General features: G+C 37.9%; 1 protein-coding gene across 1 annotated transcript in view; it reads left to right on the top strand.

Moving 5' to 3' along the window:
• FIGN (fidgetin, microtubule severing factor) overlaps positions 1-25,882 on the top strand; it is a 97,958-nt gene that overhangs the window by 48,000 nt on the left and 24,076 nt on the right. Inside the window, exon 2 of the mRNA XM_074145551.1 lies at positions 8,878-8,932. Coding sequence (XP_074001652.1) covers positions 8,878-8,932 — 55 coding nt within the window. The remainder of the gene's footprint in view (positions 1-8,877; positions 8,933-25,882) is intronic.

Raw genomic sequence — 25,882 nt, 5'->3', positions numbered from 1 at the left:
GAAGTCAGTTGCCTTTGCATATTTGACAATATTTTAGAGAAAACCCAAGTCCTGTCCATGTTGGTAACAAAATTCCCATTGACTTCAGTGGACTCTGACTTCAACTCCTATTAAACAACTGCTCTCAGTAGTCTGTGGCTGCTCAGTGGTGCTTCCTTTCCTGTGTACTGCCATCATGTCTCTGGCTTTCCACTTCTCACAATGCAAATCCCATACAGCACAGAAGGGCGTTTGCTGGAAACATCTGCACTGAGTCTAGGCCAGCCTCAGAGAGGTGCATGCAGAGCTAGAAGGAGTGGAAAGACCAGAAGATGCTTGATAGTATCCTCTAAACATCTACAGTATTGAAAGAGCATCTCTCTTAAACTATTTTAAGATGAAATTATTACATTTCAAAATATATTGCTTACATTTTTAATTGAATTTTTCCTATACTGTCACCTTCAGCAAGTGTTAAATAACTTGGAAAATCTTGCAGTCTGCTCTTTTATAACGTAGTTGCTGTAGTTAGAAATTAATTACAGTACTGTTCCTAAAACGTAGCCTGCTTCCCGACAAGAAATCCCTTCTTCCTTATAGAGAGCCTCTTTGCTGCTCTAGCACTTTTTAAAATGTACTCCCTATGAGCCATTTAAGAATCAGAAAAGGGTTCAGATGTGTTTCCTTTCTTGTGAGCCTGAGTCTACCTTTCACTCATCTCTGCACCCTGCCCTTTTCTCCCCACTTCTTGGAGAGGAAAGTCTGAAAACAGTTGTGTTCTTACCGTGTCCTCCCACCTGCTCCACTCCTCTGTACCCCAGTGCCTCCCACAAGTAGCAGAAGCCTTCTCTGGGGAAGGTGAGTCCAGCTGTTTTGGCAGCCTGCTGCTTTAGCAGCTGAGACCCATCCCTCTCCTTTGGCACAGACAACGCAGTCTTAGTGCTGCTCATCAAAATACGTTCAACCATGGTAAGCATGGGAAAATGAGTCAATGGGAATGCGATATGAATAACTTGAAAAACTGCAATTATGATTAACGCTTCAAGTGCTATTTACTTTAACATTTGACCAAGATAATGCTGCTAATTTCTTTTAGCTCAATGTGAAATTTAGAGTCTGATTGTTCTAATTGGCAAAAAAGGGAAAGCAGCCAAAAACACACACTGATTTACCTCCCTCTTGATTCTGTTGACATCACTGAAGTTGCACAGGATACTAATTGTTAAAGAAAGTTACTTTTGGGATTCAGCTTCTTTCTGCAAACATCTGTCTCTGATCTAAAAGCTCAGAATTTAAGATCCTCTAAGTTAATGCTGTGAAGCAGATGAGATGAAAAAAATCCATTAGCTCATCTTTTGCAGTTCTGCAGTGTCCTGTGACTTTGGGGATAGTGGCTTAATTGATCTTTACAAATTAAAATCACAGATCAGCCAACCACTAGAAAACAGCATTAATGGCTAAAGGAAAAGACATATGTGAATGTGATATTGACCATTTAAGTATCATAGCCCATAGAAATAACATGTGAAGCATTTAAAGAAAGTAGTTCAGCTCTACCACCAAACATCTTCAGGCTCAGACACTGATGAAGATTATATATTGACATGAGAGTGGACTGGTCTAATCTAAAATCCATTAGGCTACCAGATCTATCATTAAATCAGGAAAGTCCACCTTTTTGGTCCATAGACTGACTTGATGCATAGATGGCAGCATGATGTGGGGAACATCTCACAGCCATGAAGATATTTATCATTGTAATAGAGAACAAACTGAAGGCCCTCATGTAACATGCAGCAGAGACAACAGCCTTGATGTTTTTGTCCCCTAAGTCTTTTTCCAGAAAAGGAAATTGCATGTACTCTTGCAAGTAGCAAGCTTAAGGGGAATGGCTTTTTTTCCCCCTTTGTCCCTCCCAAGAATATACCAATCTCTTTCCAAAGAATTTTATTACATCTACTTTCGCTGAAACCTTTGCAGTCTTTTGTTTGCAAAATTCCTCGTTTAAAATAGTATTTTTGTAAGAGGTAGTATAGGTTATACATGTCCTGGTTTATCCCTTTGTCAAGTATGCAGTTCTAAAGATATTTGCATTTGTCATACTTTATTTCTACAACTTTTTCTGAGTAGGCATTTAAAAAAAAGAGTGAACTTTTGGAAAGATAAAACCCCTCCTGGTGTTAGAAAGGGTATGAAAATACTTGAAGAATGTTTCGGGGGTGGGAGGGGGATGACACACCAGTAAAAAAATGAAACACACACTGGCTGTCTATTAGGGCAAGATTTCACATTATCTCATGAACGATCACCTGACTCAAAATGTATTTGTCATGGTTTAACCCCATCTGGCAGCAGGGACCATGCAGCTGTTGGTGCAGTTGTCCCCCTTCCCCCAGAAGGGCAGGGAGAAGAGGGAAAAAAGGAGGGGAAAAGGAAAGGGAAAAAACTTGAGGGTTGAGATAGTTTAATAGAACAATAACAGGAACAAAAAAATAATAATTACACATGTCACTCTCACCATCCAGTGAATTGTTACCTTCCTGATCACGTGTACCCACCTCCCGGCTAACCCCATTTATATACTGAGCATAGCATCCACGGTACAGAATATTCCATTGGCTGTTCTATCGTTCTGTTTAGGCTCCTTCTCAGCTTCTATGGGAAGCTGAAAAAAGTCCTTGAAAAATGTAAACATCACCTGGTACCAACAAAACCAATATGCATTATTGACATTCCTTTCCTACCAAATCTGAAATGCAGCAACCACTAGAGAGAAAATTAACTCTGTCCCAGCTTAAACCAGAACAGTATTCTAGTGCAGACTGTTTAATTATGTGTTTAAGCAGCAGGATTGCAAGATCCAGGAAAATAGTTAATAACATTTCAAAAGGTAGTATAGAGTTTGAGCCAGGCAGCTTCCTAATGTCAGTATTTTATATACCTAAAACCAATGCAGTGGTGCTGGTTATTGACACTGGTGACGTTGGCTGGGGTTATGGGCTGCTGCCTGCAGGCAAAGGGACAGAAGTAAGGGTAAGAGAGTTTATACCTTCTGTCACTTAAAGCCTAGCTGCTTGTAAAGAAAAAGAAAGAATTTTTGGTATGGGTTTGGTCAATGTGAAGATCAAGACCTCTTAAAATTGGTTAATCTGGAATTAGCCATCTGCCTGTTGACATTATTTCTTTCGCACTATCAGAAACAACACAGTATCTGACTGCTAAAGCAATGAAACGTTTTGTAATTTTTTATTCCATATATGTTCCTTAACACTACCTGGTTTTCATTTGACCTCTGTTCAGTAAGGCTGAATTGTAGTGAGTCCTTATCTGCATGTATGTACATTTTATATTATTAAATATCAAAGCTTCAACATAATTTTCCCTTTTAAGTTTATAACAAGTGGCCCATCTGAAATCTTTATGGCTTATGCATCTCTACCCTATACTATTTTAGCCCAACAGGCACATGAGGTAATGTGGCTTAGTCCTTTTTCATTTCAATTTGTGTTTCTTGCTTAGGCTCTGGGTGAAGAGGGGACATGTGGACAATGACACTGGCTTAATTTGATAAGCCAAGATAATTTGATTGTGTAGCTGAGTCTTATCAAGGCCAATCAGTGCAACAGTTTTGGAGAGAAGATCTATCAAAGGACAGACATCCTTGAAGTACTTTTCTGGTATTCTCCAAGTTTGGGGACTTTTTTTTGCCTTTTTTTTGGTCATTTGCACATTTTTGGACTTTCATGGCAATACTTTGGGGATTAGAGATCTATCTTTTGGGGGAAATGAAGGAAGAGGGTAGAGGATGCCTCTCCTTTCCTCAGGCTCTTTTTTCAGTGTCAGTCTCCAGCCTTCTTTGCCTCCCTTGGGTGTTTTTGTCACCCTATACAGAACCCACTGCTAGTGCTATCGCACACTGCACAGCAGAAAAGGCTCTTTTTATTCCTGCTTAGCACTGTGGATTCACACCCTACAAGACTTCTACTTGAAATCCGGCCGTGGAGAGCTGGCCTTCTCAGTTGGGGTGGCAGGGAAGGCTAACAGCTTCCTTGGCTGGAAGGCATCAAATTGGATAAACAGAAAACGGGGGCCTGGAGAGTGGGAAAGCTCTTGATGGTGATTAGTTGTCATCCTGCTTGTCAGAACAAATGAAGAAGAGGAGCACAATGTTTGCACTGTTTGAACAAGCCTCAGAGAGCAAATTAGATGGTAAATGTGATCATAATTTGCCTGCCTTTCTTGAAACTCCCATGGTGCTATTAGTGTTTTTCTTTTTTCAGGTAATAAAGCTTTAACAAATACATACTTCTGTGGAAACTGAAGTGCACTGAGGTTGTTTACAGACGTGGTGTACAAAGATTTCTGTGGTTTAAGTGATAGTGCTTGTTGTATCTAAATACTGCAGGCTAGTGCAAGGTGCTGTGTAATGCCATTGGAAAAGATAACGTATTCCAATATTGCACATGATGTGGAAAAAAAATATAGATAGCTATCTATACAAGTATATATTTAGATAAGTATGCATATATAAAATAAGCTTGTGCCTGAGCTTGGTTGAGTACTGTTGATAAGCCAATTATGGTGGTTTTTTTGAAAGGTATCTGGACTGTAAATTCTTCTGTCCTATTATCTTGTGATCATGTGCAGTAGCAGGCTGTGGCCCTTGCTGAACTGCCGGCACACCTAAGGTGACCACAACTGTTACAAAATAAGAAAATCAGCACTTCTGTGTTTTGTGTATATGGAAACGTGGAGTAACCTGTAGCATTTAGATAATGAGTTTGGGGTGGAGATGGAGAAATGCTACTTACAGTTTATTTTACACATGAAAGTATTTCACACATAGCAGAAATCGTTAGTGTAAACAAGTATCAATTAAGAGAACAAGTATGAGCATTGTTGGAGAATAAGGTAAAAGCTGTGATGTGAAAGGCTCTCTTGGGTAAAGACAGATGACTGACAGTGAAAAGATTTAAAGTATTTTGATTGCCTTGCAATGAAATCGGAACCTGTGGAAACTAATAAAAATTGACTGATCTTAATTAGAGACCTATAGGAAGCAAAAAGCCTTGTTTAAAAACCAAGTGCTTGGACTGTCATATCTCTGATTTGTAGTTACCCAGCTAGACAGAACAACATCAGACTGCATCCAAAGTCAGAAATTTCCTCAATATATTATAAAAAACTAAATACAATAAATAATAACAATAATTGTGGATTCACTATATCACTATGGCATAAAGGGTAACGACAGGAGAATATAAGTGAAGGATATTTATTTTTACCTTTTTATAGAATCATTTCAGTATACCAGGTAGCTCAGACTGGTCTTGCTGCTCTCTATCAAATTGCATTTGCCTATGCATCTCTCTTATCTTTTATCTGCCTTGGTAGGGACCCATTGGTAAAGTACCCTGCTGAAGGGCCAAGGCCAAAGTGTCAAATTACCCAACATGAAAAAAACAAATTATGTCCTAAAGCAGAGAAGCACAGTTCTTGCATGCTGTCTCTGGCTGGCTGTGATGCACAGAGCTTTAGAATTACACTGCCTCTTGGAGTTTCCTTTAGAAATACGCCTTGTTCCGCATCATCTCCAGCAAAGCGCTGTGATGGACATAGATATTCTCTATCGATCTGCTGGGCCTACTTCAGACAGAAACATGTACATTTTTTTGTTCCTGTGTATTTTGGATGAGCTCAGAGCAGAGCAGTAGAATAAATGAAGTGTTCTGCTTCAGTCACTGAACAGTGCCAGATATTGTATTGTGCAAATACAAGCTAGTAAGTATATACTTTGGTGGATGATACAGTTTTTACCAATATTTTAATATACTGAAGTTCCAATGAATCAAATTACATTTATAATACAGCTGGCAACGTACTAGTGTCTTCTATATTAGTAATGCACAGTGACAAGCAATTACATTTCATTTTTCTTTATTGACTATTTGCGGCTTTAAAATATTTATTTGGCAAGTTTGTGTCTTCTTTTTGTTATTTTTAAAGATATGAATACTTAACAGGCTTATACACTAATGATTTTTAAGCTGTAATAGAAAGCACATAGGATATGAACAGCAATGTGAAATAGATTAATTAAAATCAATGTTATTTCAATGAATACTAATTGAATTATTAATGCTTGGATCAGGGTTTTTCCCCGTTTTGTGATTATTCAGCTTGTTGGCTGATCTATGCATTTCTGTTGATGAAAGCCATTTCTCCATCTTCCTTCATTGTTTTGGTTTTTTTAGTTCTCTCCTACTCCTCATTAAAGGAATATGTTATTGATACTAAATAGGAGATAGGCTCTTGCTCATAGCCAATTTACTTTTTTCAGTGCTGTCTCCATCGTCTTTTCCAGTCCTGAGTACAATAGCATATAGTTTGTTGCAGAAGGAGCCTAAAAGCTCTTCAAATGTACTATGATCAAAAGCGGGGTCAGCCGGCATCGGGAGGGCTGTGGTGTGAGTCCTTAGCTGTAGCTGCAGTGGGCTGTCAGAAACCACCGAGCCCTGATGCCCAATGCTACCTCTGCGAGATCATTGCCGCTGGGCTTCCCACCCCTCTGTCCCCATGCGCTCGGGTGGATGGTGGAGAAAAGCTGCGGAGAACCTGCTGCCTGGCTCTGGGCTGAGAAAAGTTGCTCCCTCCTCCTCTTTGCCCTGACTGCTATTAATATCCCTTCCCACAAGCTACTGGATCATATGATTTCAGCTGAACTAGATTAAAAGTTCCTCTGTTTTGATGCCAACAATAATGTGATAAATTTGTTTGCCAGTTCTCTGGGGTTTTTGTTTTTGTAACTTGAAGGGATAAGCTCAGGGTCCACGGGAAAGATTGTTATCCCATTGAATATGGAGAGTGGATTCCTCTACCCCTCACTATTTTAACAATTATAGTATCAGAAAATAGTCTATTAAAAATATGTAATTCACCTCTTAATTATTAACTGCAAATAGAACAGTTTTTTGTGTGTGTATGTTTGCATAGAGCAGAGGAGACTGTGTCTCTTGGGTTTTTTGGTCTGTTTTCAGAAAGTCCACTGTGGTAACTGGCTAAGACAGCTGTTTCTGCAACAATAGAGCAGGTAAAGAAACCACCTTTTTCCCCCCATAATTAACAAATGTTGTCCAGAAAGCAGAAAACAGTTTGAAAGGATTCCTGGAGTGGAAGATTTTCAACAGGGCCTTGGCAAATGAGCAGTAATTTTTGGGACTGCTATGGAGGAGCTACAGTTCATACTGTTGAGACCTTTGGGGAAAACGTCTATCGCACGAGCTTCCAGTATGCTGTGAATTACAAGAGCTGTTACAATACCTGTAGCACACAAATAGCGAAGGACAACAACTTGGTATATTATGGATCTTCAGAGAAGCTGATGCTTTTGAAGAACATTTGTTTAAATATTATTTGTTAGATTACAGTACATTATCATGGATTCTCAGACACAAATGAGCTGTAATTCTATTCTTTTCTATCTAGCTAGGATTTGGTCTTCAGTTGAAGGCATTGTACGTCTCAATAGTGGAGCGTAATGTTCCTGTCTTCAGCAGTATTTGTGTTTCTGTCTGCCAAGTGCTTTTTCCCTTCACTGTGAATCAGCAGTATGTATTATTTCAATTATTTATTACGACTGCTGCTTATAGAAACCGCATTAACCAGTAGTATGATTTGCATTTCTGTAATGCTTTCTGTAGCACTCTGAAACTTTACAGATTTGTTATAGAACATGGCTTAGATTAGAAAACGTTTTGGGCAGTAACCAAGAAAATGAAATGGTTGTTGAAAGGCAGATCTGTTGCCATCTCAGATTCTAAGTGGAGAAATTCTGAGACTAAGTCATTTGTCCAGTGCCTGTGTCACAGCACTTCTAGCCCTCCTAACAGTGGACACAAAATATCTTTCACATATATTTCTTCACATACCTTTTCTCTTAATTATCGTCTCTACCTGGTGGGACACTTAAAATACTCAGAATATGTTTAAGGCTTTGCTGACATGCAAGAAAGGGTTTGTGAAAGTGCTTTATTCATATATTTCTCTTTTTCCCTTTTTCTTTTTATTTTCCCTTATTTTTTGCCCCCACTGATCTCCGTATCTCTGCCACGTGATCTAAATGAGATTTCTGATATGTCATGTAACAAGATTTTAGTGATACCTAGCCATTCACATAAGTATTTTTTCAACACTGCTAGCAACTGTGTAGCAACATTAGAACAATGTAACTTTTTGTCACGTCAAAGAAAATATTCTTACTTTGTTTGGCAATAGTACTGGGAACAGCTTGGTGCACTTAGAAAGTATCTTACAACGTGCTGCTGCTGTAGTGGAATGGGATTAATCAGTCACCCAGAGGAAAGAATGAAATTACTCACATATGGGACTTGGCATAATACAGTATCCAAGTCCCAAATCTTTCTTGCTATAAACCTCAGTTCCTTACAGCCCTTCCACATCATTTATTTGTAAGTATTAGCTAAATACTGTAATTCTAGACTTTCTTCCAACCCTAAGGATCCCAAAGAACTTGTTATTTAGACGGATTATCCATATTTGAATATGACCACTTTACAAATAACTAGGCAAAGAGTATGAGTTACTAGAAAAGATTTACCCCTTCTTCTTAGATAAGACAAGCTGTTTAGGCATATCAAGGGTTCAAAATTCCTTTGCTTGAGTCTCTAATCTACAGCATTCCTTAGATTATGTTCTGATAAAAAGCAAGAGAAAAGAGGTTGTTTCGATTTAAATTCTTGACTGGCTGCTATAAAACTAACTTTCAGCTCAACCTCAAACCATTTTCACTCTTCCCTTGAATTCTCTTTTGCTGAAAGATACGTTTTAATGGGTGGGAGTAACTTCTTGTATCCATCTAACAAGGATTCTTCTTCCAAGCATCATCTTAAGAAGAATGGAATTGAGGAAGAGAGACTAAAGGATTCATCTTGGGGTAAGGGAACTTATTTTTTGCCTCCTTCAGAGTTATTTCTCTCAACTTAGAACCTAGCGTTCCTATTCTAAAACATATGAGATTCTCATGATTTGAATTTGATGTGTTTAATAGAATTTTAAAAGGGAGGAAGAAGGCGGCATCCTAGATCTTCTTCATTTGAAGCTAACAATAGACAGGAACCATTTCATGTGAAATCTCTGGCTTGTATTTCAAGACATATCTTTATAATATTATTTTTTGCTCTTTATGCCAAAGGAAGATTTTCTTTTCATTATCCTTTGCAGTTGGGATGATAACTGTTTCAGGTAGTACTTTCTGGCCTCTTCAGTGTCTTGTGTTGAGCCTCCACAAAAAGGCAAGCTTTTGAAACTTGTTAGTTCCTTGATAATTCATAATTCTGGTCTACAGATTGTCCAGTAAAGACTCTTGGACTTGGGACTTACTCTATCAGGTACATCCTTTCATCACAGAGATACAAACATAGAATGATTGGACAGTATAAAGCAAAGTAATTCTCAGTGCATTCTTTTACTGGGCTCTGCAAGAGAAACACGTTGAGATCTATCAACATGCTATTTGGATTGATTGTTTTTCCATCTTTATTGGCCTCCTGTAACTAATGTAATTTCTGTTCAAAGTATTTTATGAAATGTTCTCTCTCTGATGATGATTTCTTTCCCTCTCCTTTTTGTAGGAAATGCTTGTTGCTGTTTTTATTTCTTCCCATTTGTACCGGGTTGACAAGATGCAGGGTAGCCATGCAAGAAAAGATAGAACTGATTTCTTTACCTGTATTTTTATCATTTCCAAGCTTGGGGATTGGCTCTATCAGAATTCACTTTGTGTTTGTCTAAAACTTTCTCTATACCTTATAGGCCTGTAAAGTTAAGAAAATAATATTTTTTACTACTAATGCAAGGCTAACTACACAGGAAAAAACTTCAGGTCTTGGAATAATTGCTGGTGGGGGAAAAAATAACAGAGAAAGAAGACTTATAAATTCTTTCTAGACTTTTTCTAAGAAAAGTAATTTTTGGTCTTTTATATCTCCTCAGCTATGGCAGAATGCCTGAATTTTAAATTGCCTGCAGTAATGAAAGGTGACATCAGGTGAAACCAGAATTCAGCAGTGGGACTAATGGGATATTTCATGGGAGTCTGGTGTCTGTATGCAGATACCAGAAAGAGTAGGAAACAAGACTGTTATGGAAGGTTAAGAAAGTGGCATGTGTCCATTTGAAAATTATAGGTAAAGAAATTAATTTTGCCTTTCAAAGAAGAGTATTAAAGGGCTGCCTACTATTATTTTCAGAGGGGACCACATTGTAAAACATGATGTGATTGTGCTCCAAAAGGCCTGTTTGCACTTTTTTTTTTTCCTTTTTGTCTTGCTGGCATGACGTGGCTACTGTAGAGAGTTGATGAAAGAAATTAAAGGTGTTTAGTCATATTACTCGAGTGAATGAGCGAAAGCAGGTGATAATACAGTTTTATGGTTTAGTTACTGAGTATAACTGAATGGCATCTTCCACAGCATTGAATCAATACTCTGGGTCAGAGACTGCAGAATGATTGACTCCCAGTGTGATTCCAGAGCCAAGGTGGTCAGCAGAGGAGGGAAAAAGTTTGTAATGCACAGAGGAAAAATAGGAAGCCAATGAGTAAAAGAAAAGATGCTCGATAGATGCTTCCTTTGGTGACCTGGTTCCCTTTTAGAAAGATTCTACACATATGCAGCTGCCAAGTGGAGACTAACTAATTAAGATAGGATAGACTTCTGTTTAGTTTAGTAGGAAATACTGTCTTTTTAAAAGGTGACAGAATTTCTGTGAGGATTTCCTACATCAGGAATCTGGACAGATAAAATTATTGCTCCTGATGATTCAGCATCAGCAGCTTTTCTGAACTCTAAGTCACTGGAATCATTTTATCTTTTCTTGGAATAGTTTGATATGTTAAATTTTTGTTCCAGTTTCTCTATTTCAGTTTGATAATCATTTACTGTCTATTCCCTTTGTCTCGTATTATGTCTGTGAAATTCTTAATTGCAGATTGTCCTTGGCAATAACTGGCATTTGTCTTAGTTTTTGCCCATGGCTGTCAGTCCAAATGCTTGTAGGAGTTTACTGTTACCATAAACGTTTCTGCTCAGTCACCAAAATCCTTATTGGAGGTTGGAAGATAACATTGTTTCTGCCATCATGCTTTCTCCAGCACCTCAGTTTTGGATAGCTTTAATAAGTTTTCTCTTAGGGACCAGAAGATGACATAAACATGTTTATCCTCTTTTAAAGGTGGTGGTGGGAGAGCAAGAAATCTTATGTGAAATACAGTGAAATTTCATTCCCTCCCCAGACCTAGTGGCTCCCAACATTCAGATACCCAGCAGAAGCCAAAAATTTTAAGATGTATTAATGTAGCACACCTGCTTTCATGTGGCAAAAATCTGACAGTAGCTGTAGGGTTGGTTATGATCATATTTACTCTGTAGCTTTTCTCCTCTGGTTGTCAAAAACCTCTGCTGCTCCCCTGGCAGAGAGGCTTCTTCTGACAGACCTTATTCCCAGAATATATTTTATTCTTGTATCAGGATTGGCTTCCATGATAGCTGTAGTATTGTATCATTGCTAACTGCTCCTCTCAAGTGCTTCAATCCCTACTTAATATTGCCAAAGACAATGTAGTTCTGGTGAAAGCATTGCAAAATTTTCAGCAAAGGTAGCATCTAGTGGGTCTGGAGAAGTATCCAGCTGCTTTCAACCAATTCCTACCAGGCCAAATAGGAAGCACTACTGTTGCCAGCAAGCTTTCTTGTACAGACCTATATCCTTCTGGAGCAGGGGATAGAAGAATGACAACAGGTTCACTTACCAACTCATCACGCTGCCCTTGAGGAACTATTACAGCTCAACAGATTAATCAGATAGATTAATACTCCTGCTCTCTGGTGATTACCAGAGGTCTGTTTTGATGGCTCTCATTCTGGCACTTTTCCCACTGAAACCCTTTTCCATGTTAAAGTGGAACTAATTAATTCTAGGGCAATACTGAATGGTTTCTTTCAGGTTAACAGTTCATCCAGTTTGTGTTTGGATGCTCTAAGTCCCACTGAGATATCTTAAACCAATTCTCTAGACAGCGTAGTAAGGTTACCTGGATAGTGGATATACAAACTTTTGAATAAGTGAGACCATAAGTAGTTACAGTCTTAAACATTTATAGTTTTGAGTTGCATGGTTTGTTTTTTCTGTCATGAACATACCATGTTTGTCTTTTACTGAAGATCACCTGTATTTCTTCAGTACTACTTTTAGATAGACAGCATTCTTCTGCACAGGGATCATAATCTGCCATGTGTTAATAGCACATGTCACTCTACTCCAGAAGTGGCTGCGTTGTGGTGACCACGTTTAAGACAGAGTATCTATCATAAGATAGCAGTTGAGAGGCATGATGGTTGACATACAACAATGAAGATGATACTATGGGAATTACGTGCAATCTTTAGTCATGCTCTCTGAGCTGTTGTAGCAGAGGCAATAATATATATTTCATTTGCGGTAAAGTAAAAAATAAACCTGCCTGCTTCTGTGATTAACAAATAATCAAAACCTGTGATTGTCAGATAATCAAAATAATCACTGCATCCTCAACCAAAAAACTTTACATTAACTTTACATTAACTTTTTTTTTCTTCATGAGTGGATAAGACTTAAGAGTTGAATGACATATGACAATGTTTTCTTTCTAAATAATATTGATTTTAAAACTGAATTCCTTGTCTAGACATATTTAAAAACTTTAAACAATGGTAGAAGAAATCCAAATATTGGCCTCCTTTTCAGAGCTTATAATCTGCTTGGTTTTGGTATGTTTTCAACTTCTGTTGAAAATGCTTTCCAATGTTGTATTATTTTGACAGCCAAAGTTCCAAGAATTAATCGTATCTCTAGAACATTTGAAAATCAGCTTTTTAAAACATGATTATGGAAAATGTTGTCCTTTAATTAGATCCAGAGGAAATGTAATTGTGGAAGACTTTAAAAATGTGAATATTCTCTAAGGAAAAGCATTTTGAAAGAGCCAGTTTGGCAAGCTGCTTTCTTGATTGCTAAACACCAATTCAAGAAATTCCAATTTGGCTTTAGGGTAGGTGCACTCCTACTGGAAAACACACAAGGTTTTGCAGTGATTTATATACTTATTTTGCCAATTAGTGTTGTGATGCTCAATATCTTGGAGAATGAACTCTCTAGATTTAGGCACTTAGTAGTCTTGAGCACATCTTTGTTCTCTCAGGTTTTGTTCTTGCTTGATTTACTACTTATTTTTGACTGCGTTACTTATTTTTATTTTCATTGTGCTGACATTAATAGTTTTATTTCTTATTATTTTCCTTTTTTTTGGCGCGTACTACACCTGACTTGGAGCTCTTAGCATATTTATTCTATATTAGATATTAGGCTAGCGAAAGCCAACCCCAAAGGGACTCCACCATTTCCGGTTGTGTCTAAAATAATCTCTATACTGCTGTGAGCAGGGACTGTCCCCAAAAGCGCTGAGTTGATCCTTGTGTCGGGGAAACAGTACTACAGTGGTTTGATGATTTGCCGTACCTGAGTGTCAAAAGGACAGGAAGGTCTTGGACAAGATGAAGTATATGATCCTCCGATTCTGTCTGCAGAAATAAGGGTATTCTTGAGAAAATTTAGACAAAGTGGTGAAAATTCAGCCATTTCTAATCTCCACTAGAGTGACAGCAGGACTTCTAGGTTATATCTCGACTGTCTGAGACAAGGCAGGCAGCATTTTTGCACTCAGTGTTGGGGGGGAGCAATATATACGTACCATGTTCCTTCTCAAAAACAACTGAAACTTGTATTCCAGAAAGATCATTTGGCAAATGATGACACTATACTTGGCTTTACTGACTGTTATCCTTCTGGAATTATCCAAAACAATGGACAGTTCCATGTTTTACCCCATTACAGGTGATATGACCGCTCTACGGATGATTGTCTTGTGTGTTCCCTTGAGGTTGTCTCCCCGTTCCAGTGTGATCCATCCGTCTTCTCTGTTATCACAATTTGTAAAACTGACTACAGCCCAAGAGAAGCTGGACAATCTCCTAAATCTCCTGGCAATACTGCTGGAAGTCCAGTCTTTATACTTCTTGCATCTGGTATCAGACTATAAGGGCAATAATAGCACAGCACAAGATCTAATGGAGAATTCAGCACACAGCTGATTTGAGGTACTATGCTGTATTTCTGAAATGATAAAAAATTCTGAAGTGATTCACAGAGAACAAGTTGGTTTGGAAGGGACCTCTGGAGGTAGCCCAACCTTTTGCTCAGAGCGGGGCTAATTCAAAATTAGATCAGGTTAGTCAGGACCTTGTCCTGTTGAGCTCTGGCAGTCTCCAGGAATGAGATTCCCCAGCCTCCCTGGGCAGCCTGTCCTAGGAATCAGCAGTTTTGAGAGTAGTATCTGTACTGTGCACTTCCCTTCAGCATGACCACGAAAACAGACTGCTTTTTTGATTGACAGATTTGCAACATGGTGCATTTCACCTTTTATTGTCACCTCATATAGAGGAACAGTAGGCAACAGCTAAGATGTGGTTTGCAATGTATAATTGTCAGAAGTACTTTTTTGGCAGGGGTTGGGGAAGCACTGTATATAACTATCGTAGCACACAGTCGCAAAAATCAGACACCTCTATCTCTAGCTCTGAGAGGATCACTTTGGTTGTTCCATTCTGGAATTGTCGCTAATGGTGGAGAAAAACTGATGCATAAGCACTAGTTAGTTTCTGAAGGGAAATTACAGTAGTGAAACATATTCAGAATAGCAAAGAGATTGCCAAGGGAGGACATTGTTTATTTGAGGTTCTTGAAAGGTATAGACACCAAGGAAGAAGAGAAATTCTTCAGAGGGGTGAAGGGAGTGTAACTAATAGATTGGGAGAATTAATGGGATAATAAAATAATTAAGAAAGGAGAAATTTCACCTGAGGCTGTCAAATTGGACATAACTGATAGGAGATGGAATTTCCTAGGTTATACTTGAAGAAGGATTAATTCAAGAAGTGTCAATTGGCCAATAAATCATTTCAGTTGGAATTGCAGAAAAGGTTTGTAGCTTCCAAGAGAAAATTGTGTTTGTTTTTGTATGTGAAAAGATCACCGTATAGTATGCCAAACTCTGTATAAATGTTGGCAGCCAAGACTCTGAACAAAGACTGTTTCATCACTTTAAGGCATCTTGTAGATTACTGTGCAGTGAGAGTTTTATTTATTTGTATTTCAGTTGTTTTCTCTCTAATTTTAAAATTAGTTTTCCAAATGTTATGTTTCTCTTCTTTAATTTGTATTTTACTTCCTCAACTTCTTCATTTTTCACAAGCTAAAATCAACAATAATGCAAATACTTGGTAGGAGCTTTGAGTGAGTCTCTCTTATTTCTGGACGTTTTTACTGCTCTCCCTTGTATTTAATCTTTTTTCTCTTGCCCTTCCCTGTTATATTTCTGTCAGCCAAAAAAAGAGTTAAATTTTATGGGATACAGGGTTGCTCTTGTCTTCTGATATTTAGGATATTTTCTCTCTTCAGAAGGGTTGCAGTCGGTTTCGTTTTGTTTCTGCTTTTTCAGATGAGAAACTACCACAGAACATATCTGCAAGAGCAATCACTGAATTTTTGTGATGTGTGTGATATTCTGCAGCACAGATAATGCTATAAATACAATGCTACATCTATCAGTGACCTAAGATTTTAGCTTCTTGTGTGCATAGTTTTTCTGCAGTTTCTGTTATGGTCCAGATTTGTGACGAGGGAAGGGCCGAGTTTGCCACTAAAATGGATCAAATCCCTTGTTTGGTTTGGAGGAAAAGTAATTTCCAGGCTGTTTTGACTTGATATTTTTGCTTATGTCGATTTGTAGCAACTCAAAGAGCCTGCTGGATTTTGTGGAGACTGATATGTTTACAGTAGCATCAGGATTACCACTAAGTAGCCAACAAACCCACTATGGAATGGGAGTGACATTATCAGTCATCTTTTCTCCTGTACAGACTTGCAAGCAAGGGAAGTACATTCACTCATCTGAGCTAGTGTAGGAGGTTGTATGTGTACATAGATAAGAAATTACCTTTATTTATGGGAAGAAATCCTTCTCCCGTTCTGAACTGGCAGGCTAAGCAAAATGGTTACCGTTCTCCTTTAAGTAAATGTCAGATTGATGACAGTCTCGCCTCAATCAAATCTTAAAACAGTTATTATTGCAAGACAAGGTGATCTCTGTTGCACTGGTTTGTTGGCCCTCTTGGACATAGCTTCAACTGTTCCTTTGAAATTCTCATTGCAAATTTTTGAGTTTAACATGAGCCAACATTTTAAAAATATTGTTTTTTACAAATGCCCATTGTACTGGTAAGGTAGGGCGAGTATTGGTTAAGTGCGTTGTAGCAATAGTTTACTTTTCATTTCCTGGCTGTGCAGTATGATCTGTGCTCTTCTGTGGCATTCTCTTCTGCTTGAAAAGCTTGACACTAAGTGGATATATATTTTTTAAATATAGACAGGAAAGCTATTATTTTTTATTTAGCTTTTACTGTGTAATGGAATTTGTGACAAGGTTATTTGCTTCAATATAATTTTGTGTACTGATTAGTGTTCTTTGGAAAGGGCCTTGAGGCGTGTTGCACGAAAGACGCTGTATAAGTAGGGAATGGAAGGGTAAACGACCTTCATTTAAATGCAGTCAAGTAATCATTATCAAAGTTTTAAGCAATTTGAACTGCCTAACAGGAGGTATGATGACAATAATTGCCAATGTCCTTAAAGGACAGCTGTACCCATTTGATCACTGCCACATGCTTAAAGTTCATAAAAGGAAAACCACTTTTCACAATCTCTAAGCAGTATCTGAAGATAACTATTTTAAACAAGCAGACAAACCAACTAACAAAAACAAAAACACAAAACATATTACAAAATGGATATTTTGGAGGTCTCTGCATGTAGCCCAACAGAATTTTATCATATAGCAGTGTAGGTGCCAATACAAGAGGACATGAGTGAATTATTATTAGTTAAAAGAAATAAGGAAAGAAATATTAAAAAAGGAAAAAAATGCGTTAGTATTTAAATAGGAATGAAGCAGGCAGTGCATATCTAAAGAGAAATGGTTTTGCTATGCAAGTGGAAGGAATGCTTGGCACTGCAATGCTGTTCTGAACTCTGAAATGCTCTTCTTTAGGTAACTGGGAACAAGGAGGTGAGTTATGCTAAAGAACTGAGCAGAAATGTATTATTATTTCTATTTTCTCCTTTCCCTAGCCAAAATCATCTTGAAATATACCCACATACAGACATGCATGTGCAGAAATGGACCTTGGCCATTCTCTGAGGTGCATATAGAGGACCTGGTCCAAGTTTGGAAGCAATAGTTCATTCCTTAGTGTGGCTCTGTGCCAAGTTAATATTTCCTGTCTTTCTTTTAATGTTCTCATCTCTGGCCTAGTCCCACCAGTTTTCCACAGGCTAAGAAGAGCTCTCTAACCCTTCTGAGATGATTATATAAAATACAAAAGGGCCTAGGGAATCTTGAAGTCCAGGCCCCTACTGTCACTATATATTATAATATAAAATGATAAAGCTGTGTCTTAACATGAGCTAATTATTTTTGTCCTTCAGGACTCTGGTTGGCTGTTCAATAATGTTACTGCCCTGGGAGTTACAAATCTTCTAATTTGCAGCATAAATTTATTTATGGCTGTTTTATACTTATTTGTTCTTGCGCCAATGTTGTCTTTTTGAGTTAAATAGTTCATCTCCACTGTATATATTTTGCTAATTATATTTTTGCAGAGGAATCATGTTCCTATTCAGTCTTGGCAAGGCAGAGCAAGCCAATGTCTTTTATTCGCTGTGAATGTACATTCTTCATTCCCAGTGTCATCCCTATAGCCCTTCCCTGTCCTTCTTCCAGTTTAAATTAATCTTTCCTGAAGAAAATCAGAATTACAGTTCTGGTAAGGTTTCACTGTGTAATGACATTAATACTTTCTATAATAATTGCCTGTTTATAGTTTACAACTGCATATCTTTTTTCCATATTTGCATCAAATTAGTTGGTGAAAGGCCATCTTACAATCAGTTTATATTTCAGGTTTTTTACTTTCCCTTTTCTTTGTGATTAAGTTTCAACTTGTAGCAATTTTTTTCACTATTAACTCATACTTCATACCACTACTTTCTGTTCATTACCTGCATTTACATGGGACATGCTATTTTACCTGTATGACACTGATTTTTCTTTCTACTGGTGGTGCCTCCTAATTTTGCGTAATCTGCAAGTTTCCACTGCATGTTCCTACTTCTTATGCCATATTCATATTCAGTAATTAATATAAGGGAGTTTTGCAGACTGATCTCTGAGGAGCTTTGTTACCAACCTTCCTCCAGTTCAGTAGATGCCCTTTCAATATTGTCTGTCATTATACCCTTTCAGTATTTCCTTAACTAATTTACAGTCCTTTTACAAATTCCTGACTTTCCAGCTGTTAATGCATAAGGTAACCTGTCATATATATGCAGATGCATAGTTAGATGATTCGGTAATTTTCTTTGCTTAAAAAAATCAGCCATATTATCAAATAAATTGGCTTGGCAATAATTACCTTTCATAAACCCATTGTGAACTGTATCCCATTTTCCTGCAATATATATATGTATTTAATCCTTGAACTAATAGAAGAACTATTGTCTGGATCGAGTCACATCTTTTGCCTCCTTAAATGTCGGTGTCTCCCCCTGGTTTCCTCCAAATCTAGATGTAATCTGGGAGTTTTAATGCGTAATTTCTAGGACTGCTCCAGCACACTTCATTATTTTTTCCATGTCTATTATTTTGACATGACCAGAGTGTTTTATCCAATATAACTCTTTTTACATCTTCAGAGTCTATAACATCATCAGACACCTCTTCCCAACTATTTTTGTTTTTCCTAAAGAACACGTGTATTTCGGTATCTGTGTTCCGATCCTGACTGCTGTTTCAATGTATTTTGCTTTCCTGCAATATCTCATTCTAAATCCTGCAGCACTTCAAACTTTTCCATTTTGTTTAAGGGCACAAGGAGTCAGAACAACAAACCTTAAAAGTATTTCTTACTGATCGGATCCAGTTCTGTAATTAGTCTATTCATGAACCATGCCATCTAACTGATGATTATTTGCATCAAAATTAGTATCTTTCTTCTAGATGTCCGTCATATTTCCCCCCTCTGTTCTTTAAGCCATTATTATATCCCTGTTTTTTTGATTTCCCCCCTTCCTTTGAATCAAATCCAGATGTGGAAAATATGTGCCTCTCCCAACAGTCTTCCTTTTGTTATTTTTTTTTGAGTTTACAGCTAATATATGCGTAGATGTGCACTCATTAATGAAGGAAGAAGAGAGATCTCAATTTTAGGGAAATAGTAAGTAGAGGCAAATTGTATTGCAAAAATAAAACTCAAGATTTGCCTTTCTGAAAGGGAGTCATCCTCTGAGTTTTTTGATAGATCTTTCTTTCTCAGGTTTGGACATAATTTTTTTTAAACTATAAAAAGTTCCAGTGAAGACTTCTGGAAAACTTGGAATATGTCTGTCTCACTATGTTTTAAATTGACCTATCTTACACATGAAAAAATAAATGTCTAATGAATAGGAAGTTCACAGAGATATTTCACTGTCATTACTAAGTAATGTCGGTGACATTCTTCAAAGTTTTGTGGTTCCTCTGAAGTCTCCCAGGCTACATGATATAAACTAAATGGAGCCAGGACATACACTCAAGTGTGGGTTCAAGACGACTAACCTCCATACTGTGCCACTTGTCCCCAACGTTGGAGATTGGGACCTGGCCTACTTTATTTGTTAGTATAATAAGTTATTTCTGGAGAGAAATAATATTTGCCAAGTAAGTTCCCATCTATATGTCTCACAGAAAGTATTTTTCCCCCCACAGCAAGAAATGAGAAATGTTTGTTTTCTTCTTAATTAGTAAGAATGACTGATAGTAAGCATGGCAGGTGGGAAGGGTTTGGGAATGAAGATTTGTGCCTGAACTGTTAAATTCCGAGGCTTCAACCTGTTTTGGAAGCTATTGTTCTGAGTCAGTGAGTAGAATGGGGAGGAGGAAGGAAAGTATTTTGCTTTTTCTGAAGCTAATCTGTCCCAGGCTGTGTGTGAGAACTGGGTTTCTTTAGAACTAGGAATGTCGCTCCTGCATCCCTGATTAAAACACACTGTCCTAGTTTTTGTTCTTTCTACATGCTCATAATTATTCTCCACAAATGGCTCATGCCAAAGTCATCCTCTTTGTACCTTACAGTCTTTACTATGAGAAAAAATGCTGCTGTCCCCTCGCCATCTTCAGTATGCACTCTTCTCTGTCCTCTTGAGGCGTAAAAACAGCCTGTTCAAAATGAACAACTTTTGCATGGAGAGGGAGGGAAAAGGGGAATACTTTTCAGTAGAAAATGGTCAAAATTTTAGGATGCATCTTTTAACTGAACAGATTTTCCCTGAGCCTCCAGAGATTTTCTCACCACTGTTACTTGGTGAAACTGTATTTATAAGATTATTTTAGCATCAAAACACAACAGCATTTAATTCCACTGGATTGCACTTTTGCTACTTTGAGCAGACATTGATGTGTATATCAGCTCTGCAGAGTTCTGGAAGAGATTTAAGAAACAAATATCATAAAACAAACATGTCAAAATAAAAATGCAATTATAAGTCAGAATGTCTTGTGTTTTAGGTTGAAAGAAGAAAGAGAAAGCTAGTAAAAGAACAGATGTATATTTTTAGCCAGAAAAGGGATTTATTCATTTTTCTATGCCACAGTGCTACATTATCTCATAGAACAGCTGAAGAAAGAAATACTGTGGAGAATAATTTTTATAAGGACATTATTTACATATAACGAATTAACAAAGAGAGTTCTGATGCTTACGGTGCTAGCACAGGTATTTTTAATAAGAAAATTGCAGAAAAGCACAAAATAACTAGAGTAATGATGAATTTATTTGACTCCACTGGGGGTATCTTTTTCTTAGAGAAAATAGCCCAGGCCAAAAGGTTGTAAATTGTAGAAATGGAAAGCAAGATTTTAAAATAACTGTCTCTGCAATACCATTACAACTTTCTTTTTCTTTTGAGTTCCTGTATTTGGGGAGATTCATTTTATATTGAGGAACTTTCTGCTATTATTTACTAGGAATTATTTGCTAGTTTTGCATCTTCTGATATACCTAGCAACACGGCAGATAGAGAACAGACAAATACAATTAGAATTTTTTTTACCATTCTCTGTTATATTACATATGGTTACGACACAACTATTATCTTTGCTTCACTGTACCCTACCTATGAGAATGACCTTGCTCAAAGCAAAAACTCCCCTTGATTTCAAGCTGAGTAACAGTCAGTGTTTTTCAATAGGAAGCTGGTGATGATCTTGAGGAGAATTGTTGACCAAAACAGGAATTGCAATTGATCGTTATTTTCTTAATTTGTAGTTGCCGTGGGAAAGTACTTGCTGTGAAATAATTGTACTGTAACGCTCAGACTTGATGGCATTAGGCATAATTTTGACTTTATGGACAGTACCAAAAATGTTGGCCAGATAAATGTGCTTCATTTAAATTATAAGTTACTTTGTTGAAACTGAGAGTATATCCGTGATGTTCTTTTCCTGGCAGTACAGCTGTGTGATAAGACTGAAAAGAAACCTGATCCTTAATTTCCATGTTGGCAAAATCCTTTCATAGACTCAGTTGTAGTGTGAATAAGGTAAGCGGTGCTTTAAATTGATGTAGTTTCCCTCACTAGTGAGGTGAAAGTGAAATTAAGCACAGTACTTTTCCTGTACAAATGGCCCCTAATGTAACAGTTATAAACTAGATGTCATGAATCAGCAGACAAATAAGTCTGTAGAGTTGCTATGCATGGAACAAGTTATCTTATTTAGCCACATGTTGAGACTAACTCCATTTCTTCCTTACATGTAAAATTTTAGCTAAGCAGTAACTTAATTTGAATACACAAAGTAGTAAACTGCTATCCCTTGGAATCAATTTTACAGTCATTTAGTCAATAAGTTCAATATATGCTGTCATACATTAATAACATCTAAGTTATTTTCTAGACCAGATTTTGAAACATTAGTGCATACTTCTTTTTCTGAAGTATGTGCGAACATTTTCCTTTAGACCATATCTGATCACTTTTGTGATAGGTTGGATAGTGCATGGATGGCTTTTATGTGTGAGTGGGTACATTTTATATTACTTAGAATAAACAAGGTTACATCTTAATAATGCTTTAATAGGAGTTTCATTGATTATGTGTCACTCCTGTTAGTTCATAGGAGTTTCTATTAAGCATTTACCTGGGTGCTTTTTCTGGGATTACGGCAAGCTTTCAATGGTTGCACCTCATTCATTGGCTCTATTTAGCTTTATCTCCTTTTTTATTTTCATTCATCTGTAAGATTCTGTGTTATTTCTCATGGAAGTTTACAATGGTGATGGAAATACTGCATTAAAAAAATGGAAAGAAATTTGCGCCCTGTTACATATTATAGTAATACATATGCGAGCCTGTTTATGTGAATTTTTTTCTTCCTTAGGCATCTGTAGTAATTTCAAAATACAGCGTGCAGTGCAGCAGTTCTATCAGATACTGTATGTAACATGTTCACGTAAACCTCTCAAGGTATAAATATTCAATGCATGGGAGTTGTTTTATATCCTAGGCTTTCTAAACACTATACTAACTATACAGACTGTATCAATTTTATAGTTTGGGACCAGAATTATGGAACATAGAAGTACAGGGCTGTGTGAAAGGTGAGATCTCTGCATTTGAAGTTTACTTGAATTGATCCATAAAGTTATTTTTAGAAGTTACATTCTCATAACATCTACATAACCTGGTTTACTCTAATCTGATTCTTCCAAGCTTTTTAAGCAGTGCTGAAAATTACTTTAGGGAATAGATTTGCTTTCAAACTGAGTTTTCAGAATAAAGTTCGGGTCATTGTGTTCCTTAAGAGATTGGCTGAATGCCACTAATAGTATGTTTTGACTGTTTTTAAATCTGACAGTTGGCTACAATACACTTGAGTAACTTCCAGCTTTATTGTCAAGCCAGGGTATAGTTTCAGTAGAGATGCTATCTGGCAGATATTATCATCAGTTAGAAGTAAGATGCACTTCATCATTTTTTGCAGGTTTACTCATTATGTTGTGCCCTGTGTTTGAATTAAGTTTGCAAAAAATATTTTATTTTAAATTGTAAGATTGCAGTTTAGTAGCCTTTAAGGTTTGACATGAATATCAATAAATAAATAAAGCTTGTGGAGCACATTTAGTATCTCAGTTTAGAATGTGCTTTAAAATATGTTTTCAGATGAAAATAATTAAATTTCAGAATTAGTCTCATTGATCTGAGAAAAGCCAGATTTGTAGACGTAGATAATATCCTTTATTAGACTAGTGGCTATAGCTGGAACTGTTGCAGAAATATTTGTTTAACTATTCACAGAATCACAGAATCACAGAATCACCTAGGTTGGAAGGGACCTTTTAACATCATCTAGTCCAACCGATTAAACAAACAAAAAAAACAAAAAAGAAAAAAAAAGAAAAAAAAAACACACAAAAAAAAACCAAACCCCACTAACCACCAAACCCAACAAAAAAAACCAAACAAAAAAACACACACAAAACACCACCCAACACTAATCCATATCCCTGAGCACCATGTCAACTCCTCTCTTGAATACCTCCAGGGATGGTGCCTCAACCACTTTCCTGGGCAGCCCATTCCAATGTCTGACAACCCTTTCAGTAAAGAAATATTTCCTAATATCTAACCTGAACCTCCCCTGGCGTAACTTGAAGCCATTGCCCCTTGTCCTATCATCTGTAACTTGGGAGAAGAGACCGACCCCCACCTCTCTACAGCCTCCTTTCAGGTACTTGTAGAGAGCGATAAGGTCTCCCCTCAGTCTCCTCTTCCCCAGACTGAACAACCCCAGCTCCCTCAGCCTCTCCTCGTAAGACTTATTCTCCAGACCCCTCACCAGCTTCGTTGCCCTTCTCTGGACCTGCTCCAGCACCTCAATGTCCTTCTTGTGGTAGGGGGCCCAAAACTGGACACAGTACTCGAGGTGGGGTCTCACCAGTGCCGAGTACAGGGGGACAATCACTTCTCGGGTCCTACTCACCACGCTATTCCTGATACAGGCCAGGATGCTGTTGGCCTTTTTGGCCACCTGGGCACACTGCTGGCTCATGTTCAGCCGACAGTCGACCAACACCCCCAGGTCCTTTTCTGCCAGGCAGCTCTCCAGCCACTCTGCCCCAAGCCTGTAGCGCTGCCTGGGTTTGTTGTGACCCAAGTGCAGGACCCGGCACTTGGCCTTGTTGAACCTCATCCCGTTGGTCTCAGCCCATCCATCCAGCCTGCCCAGATCCCTCTGCAAAGCCTCTCTACCCTCCAGCAGATCAACACTGCCACCCAACTTAGTGTCATCTGCAAATTTGCTGAGGGTGCATTCAATCCCCTCGTCCAGATCATTGATAAAGATGTTGAAGAGAACCGGCCCCAGTACTGGTTTATGAAAAATATATTCATTATCATAACTTTTTGTGTAATATGGATGAAGTCAATGTGGAATTCTGCACCAGCATGTTCCTGGTTGCTGAGAAATGCTAAATGAAGCACACTACCAATACGGAAACTATCACTTCCAAATGTACTTTTTAAACACCTCTAGGGGATCACGCAACTGCACAGACAAGACGCCTTTGAGATCTCACCTTCTCAGGCAGTTCTGTTTCTGCCCAGTTTTTCTCATATTAGCAGAACAATAATTAATGGGATGAGGTTTTTTTATGATGCGTTACTTCTAAAATGTTAACACTTGCTTAACTGTGGGCAGTTGATACTCTTTTTCTCTGTTTTTTTGGTCTCAATTTGCCATTCCAAATTACAAATGTCAACATTGCTTAAAGCATCTATTTATTTCTTTTTTCCCTATGAAGATTAGTTATTATAGAGCAAGGTGTTAAGGTGTTAGGATGATGGATCTACATTAACACGTATGCACGTCAACCCCAATTCTCTCCTGACATGTCCGTGATGAAAGACAATTGAACCAATAGTTGAGTCTAATAGTGAACTACCATCCTCTACATTGTGTTTTTTTTAATCTTGTGAATTGGAGCTGTACCACTTAGATCTTCAAAGCATTAAGCAGTTGGGAACTAGTTTATTCAAGCTCATGAACATCAGAAGTCAAGAAGACTTTTAAAGGTATTCACCAAACGATGCAGTTTTAGATCCTTAGTAAGTTTTTGAAAATCACTAATTTGTGTGTTGTCACATGTCTGATCTTGAGTCTTCAGCAGCTATGAGCCAGTCCTTGGATGGAGGTTGCACATACCTATCATACCTGATGATGGGATATTTCGTTCTAAAGGACAGCCAACCTCATAATGCCTGCAGCTGGAGTTAAAGGAAGGAAGCAGAATGGTGGCTGGCCACCGCCTTGAGTTCAATTCTGCCCAGCTCGTGGTGTTGGCACGGCTAGGACCTGAAGGACTGCAGGCTGAGGGGGATGACCTCTGGGTGATGGGGGCAGTGTGGCCCACTGGAAAATAACATGAAATAATTTGCAAGTCTGACTTGCTCTTCTTGCAGAGTGGAAGTTGTTGGGATGTGGTTTCTGACGTGAAGTGAATTAACGGTAGAGATGGGGATGTTTGTATGCGAATCCAGATATGGCTCTGCAAGCCCATCTCTGGTTACCATGAGCAGCAGCAACAGCAAAGATGGTCACACCTCCCATGTAACAGAAATATATTAAAATTTATAGCTTTTA

Source organism: Numenius arquata, chromosome 3, assembly GCF_964106895.1.
Source record: "Numenius arquata chromosome 3, bNumArq3.hap1.1, whole genome shotgun sequence".
NCBI lineage: Eukaryota > Metazoa > Chordata > Aves > Charadriiformes > Scolopacidae > Numenius > Numenius arquata.
The sequence above is the reverse complement of the archived record's forward strand: the minus strand, read 5'-3'. Positions and strand labels throughout refer to the sequence as shown.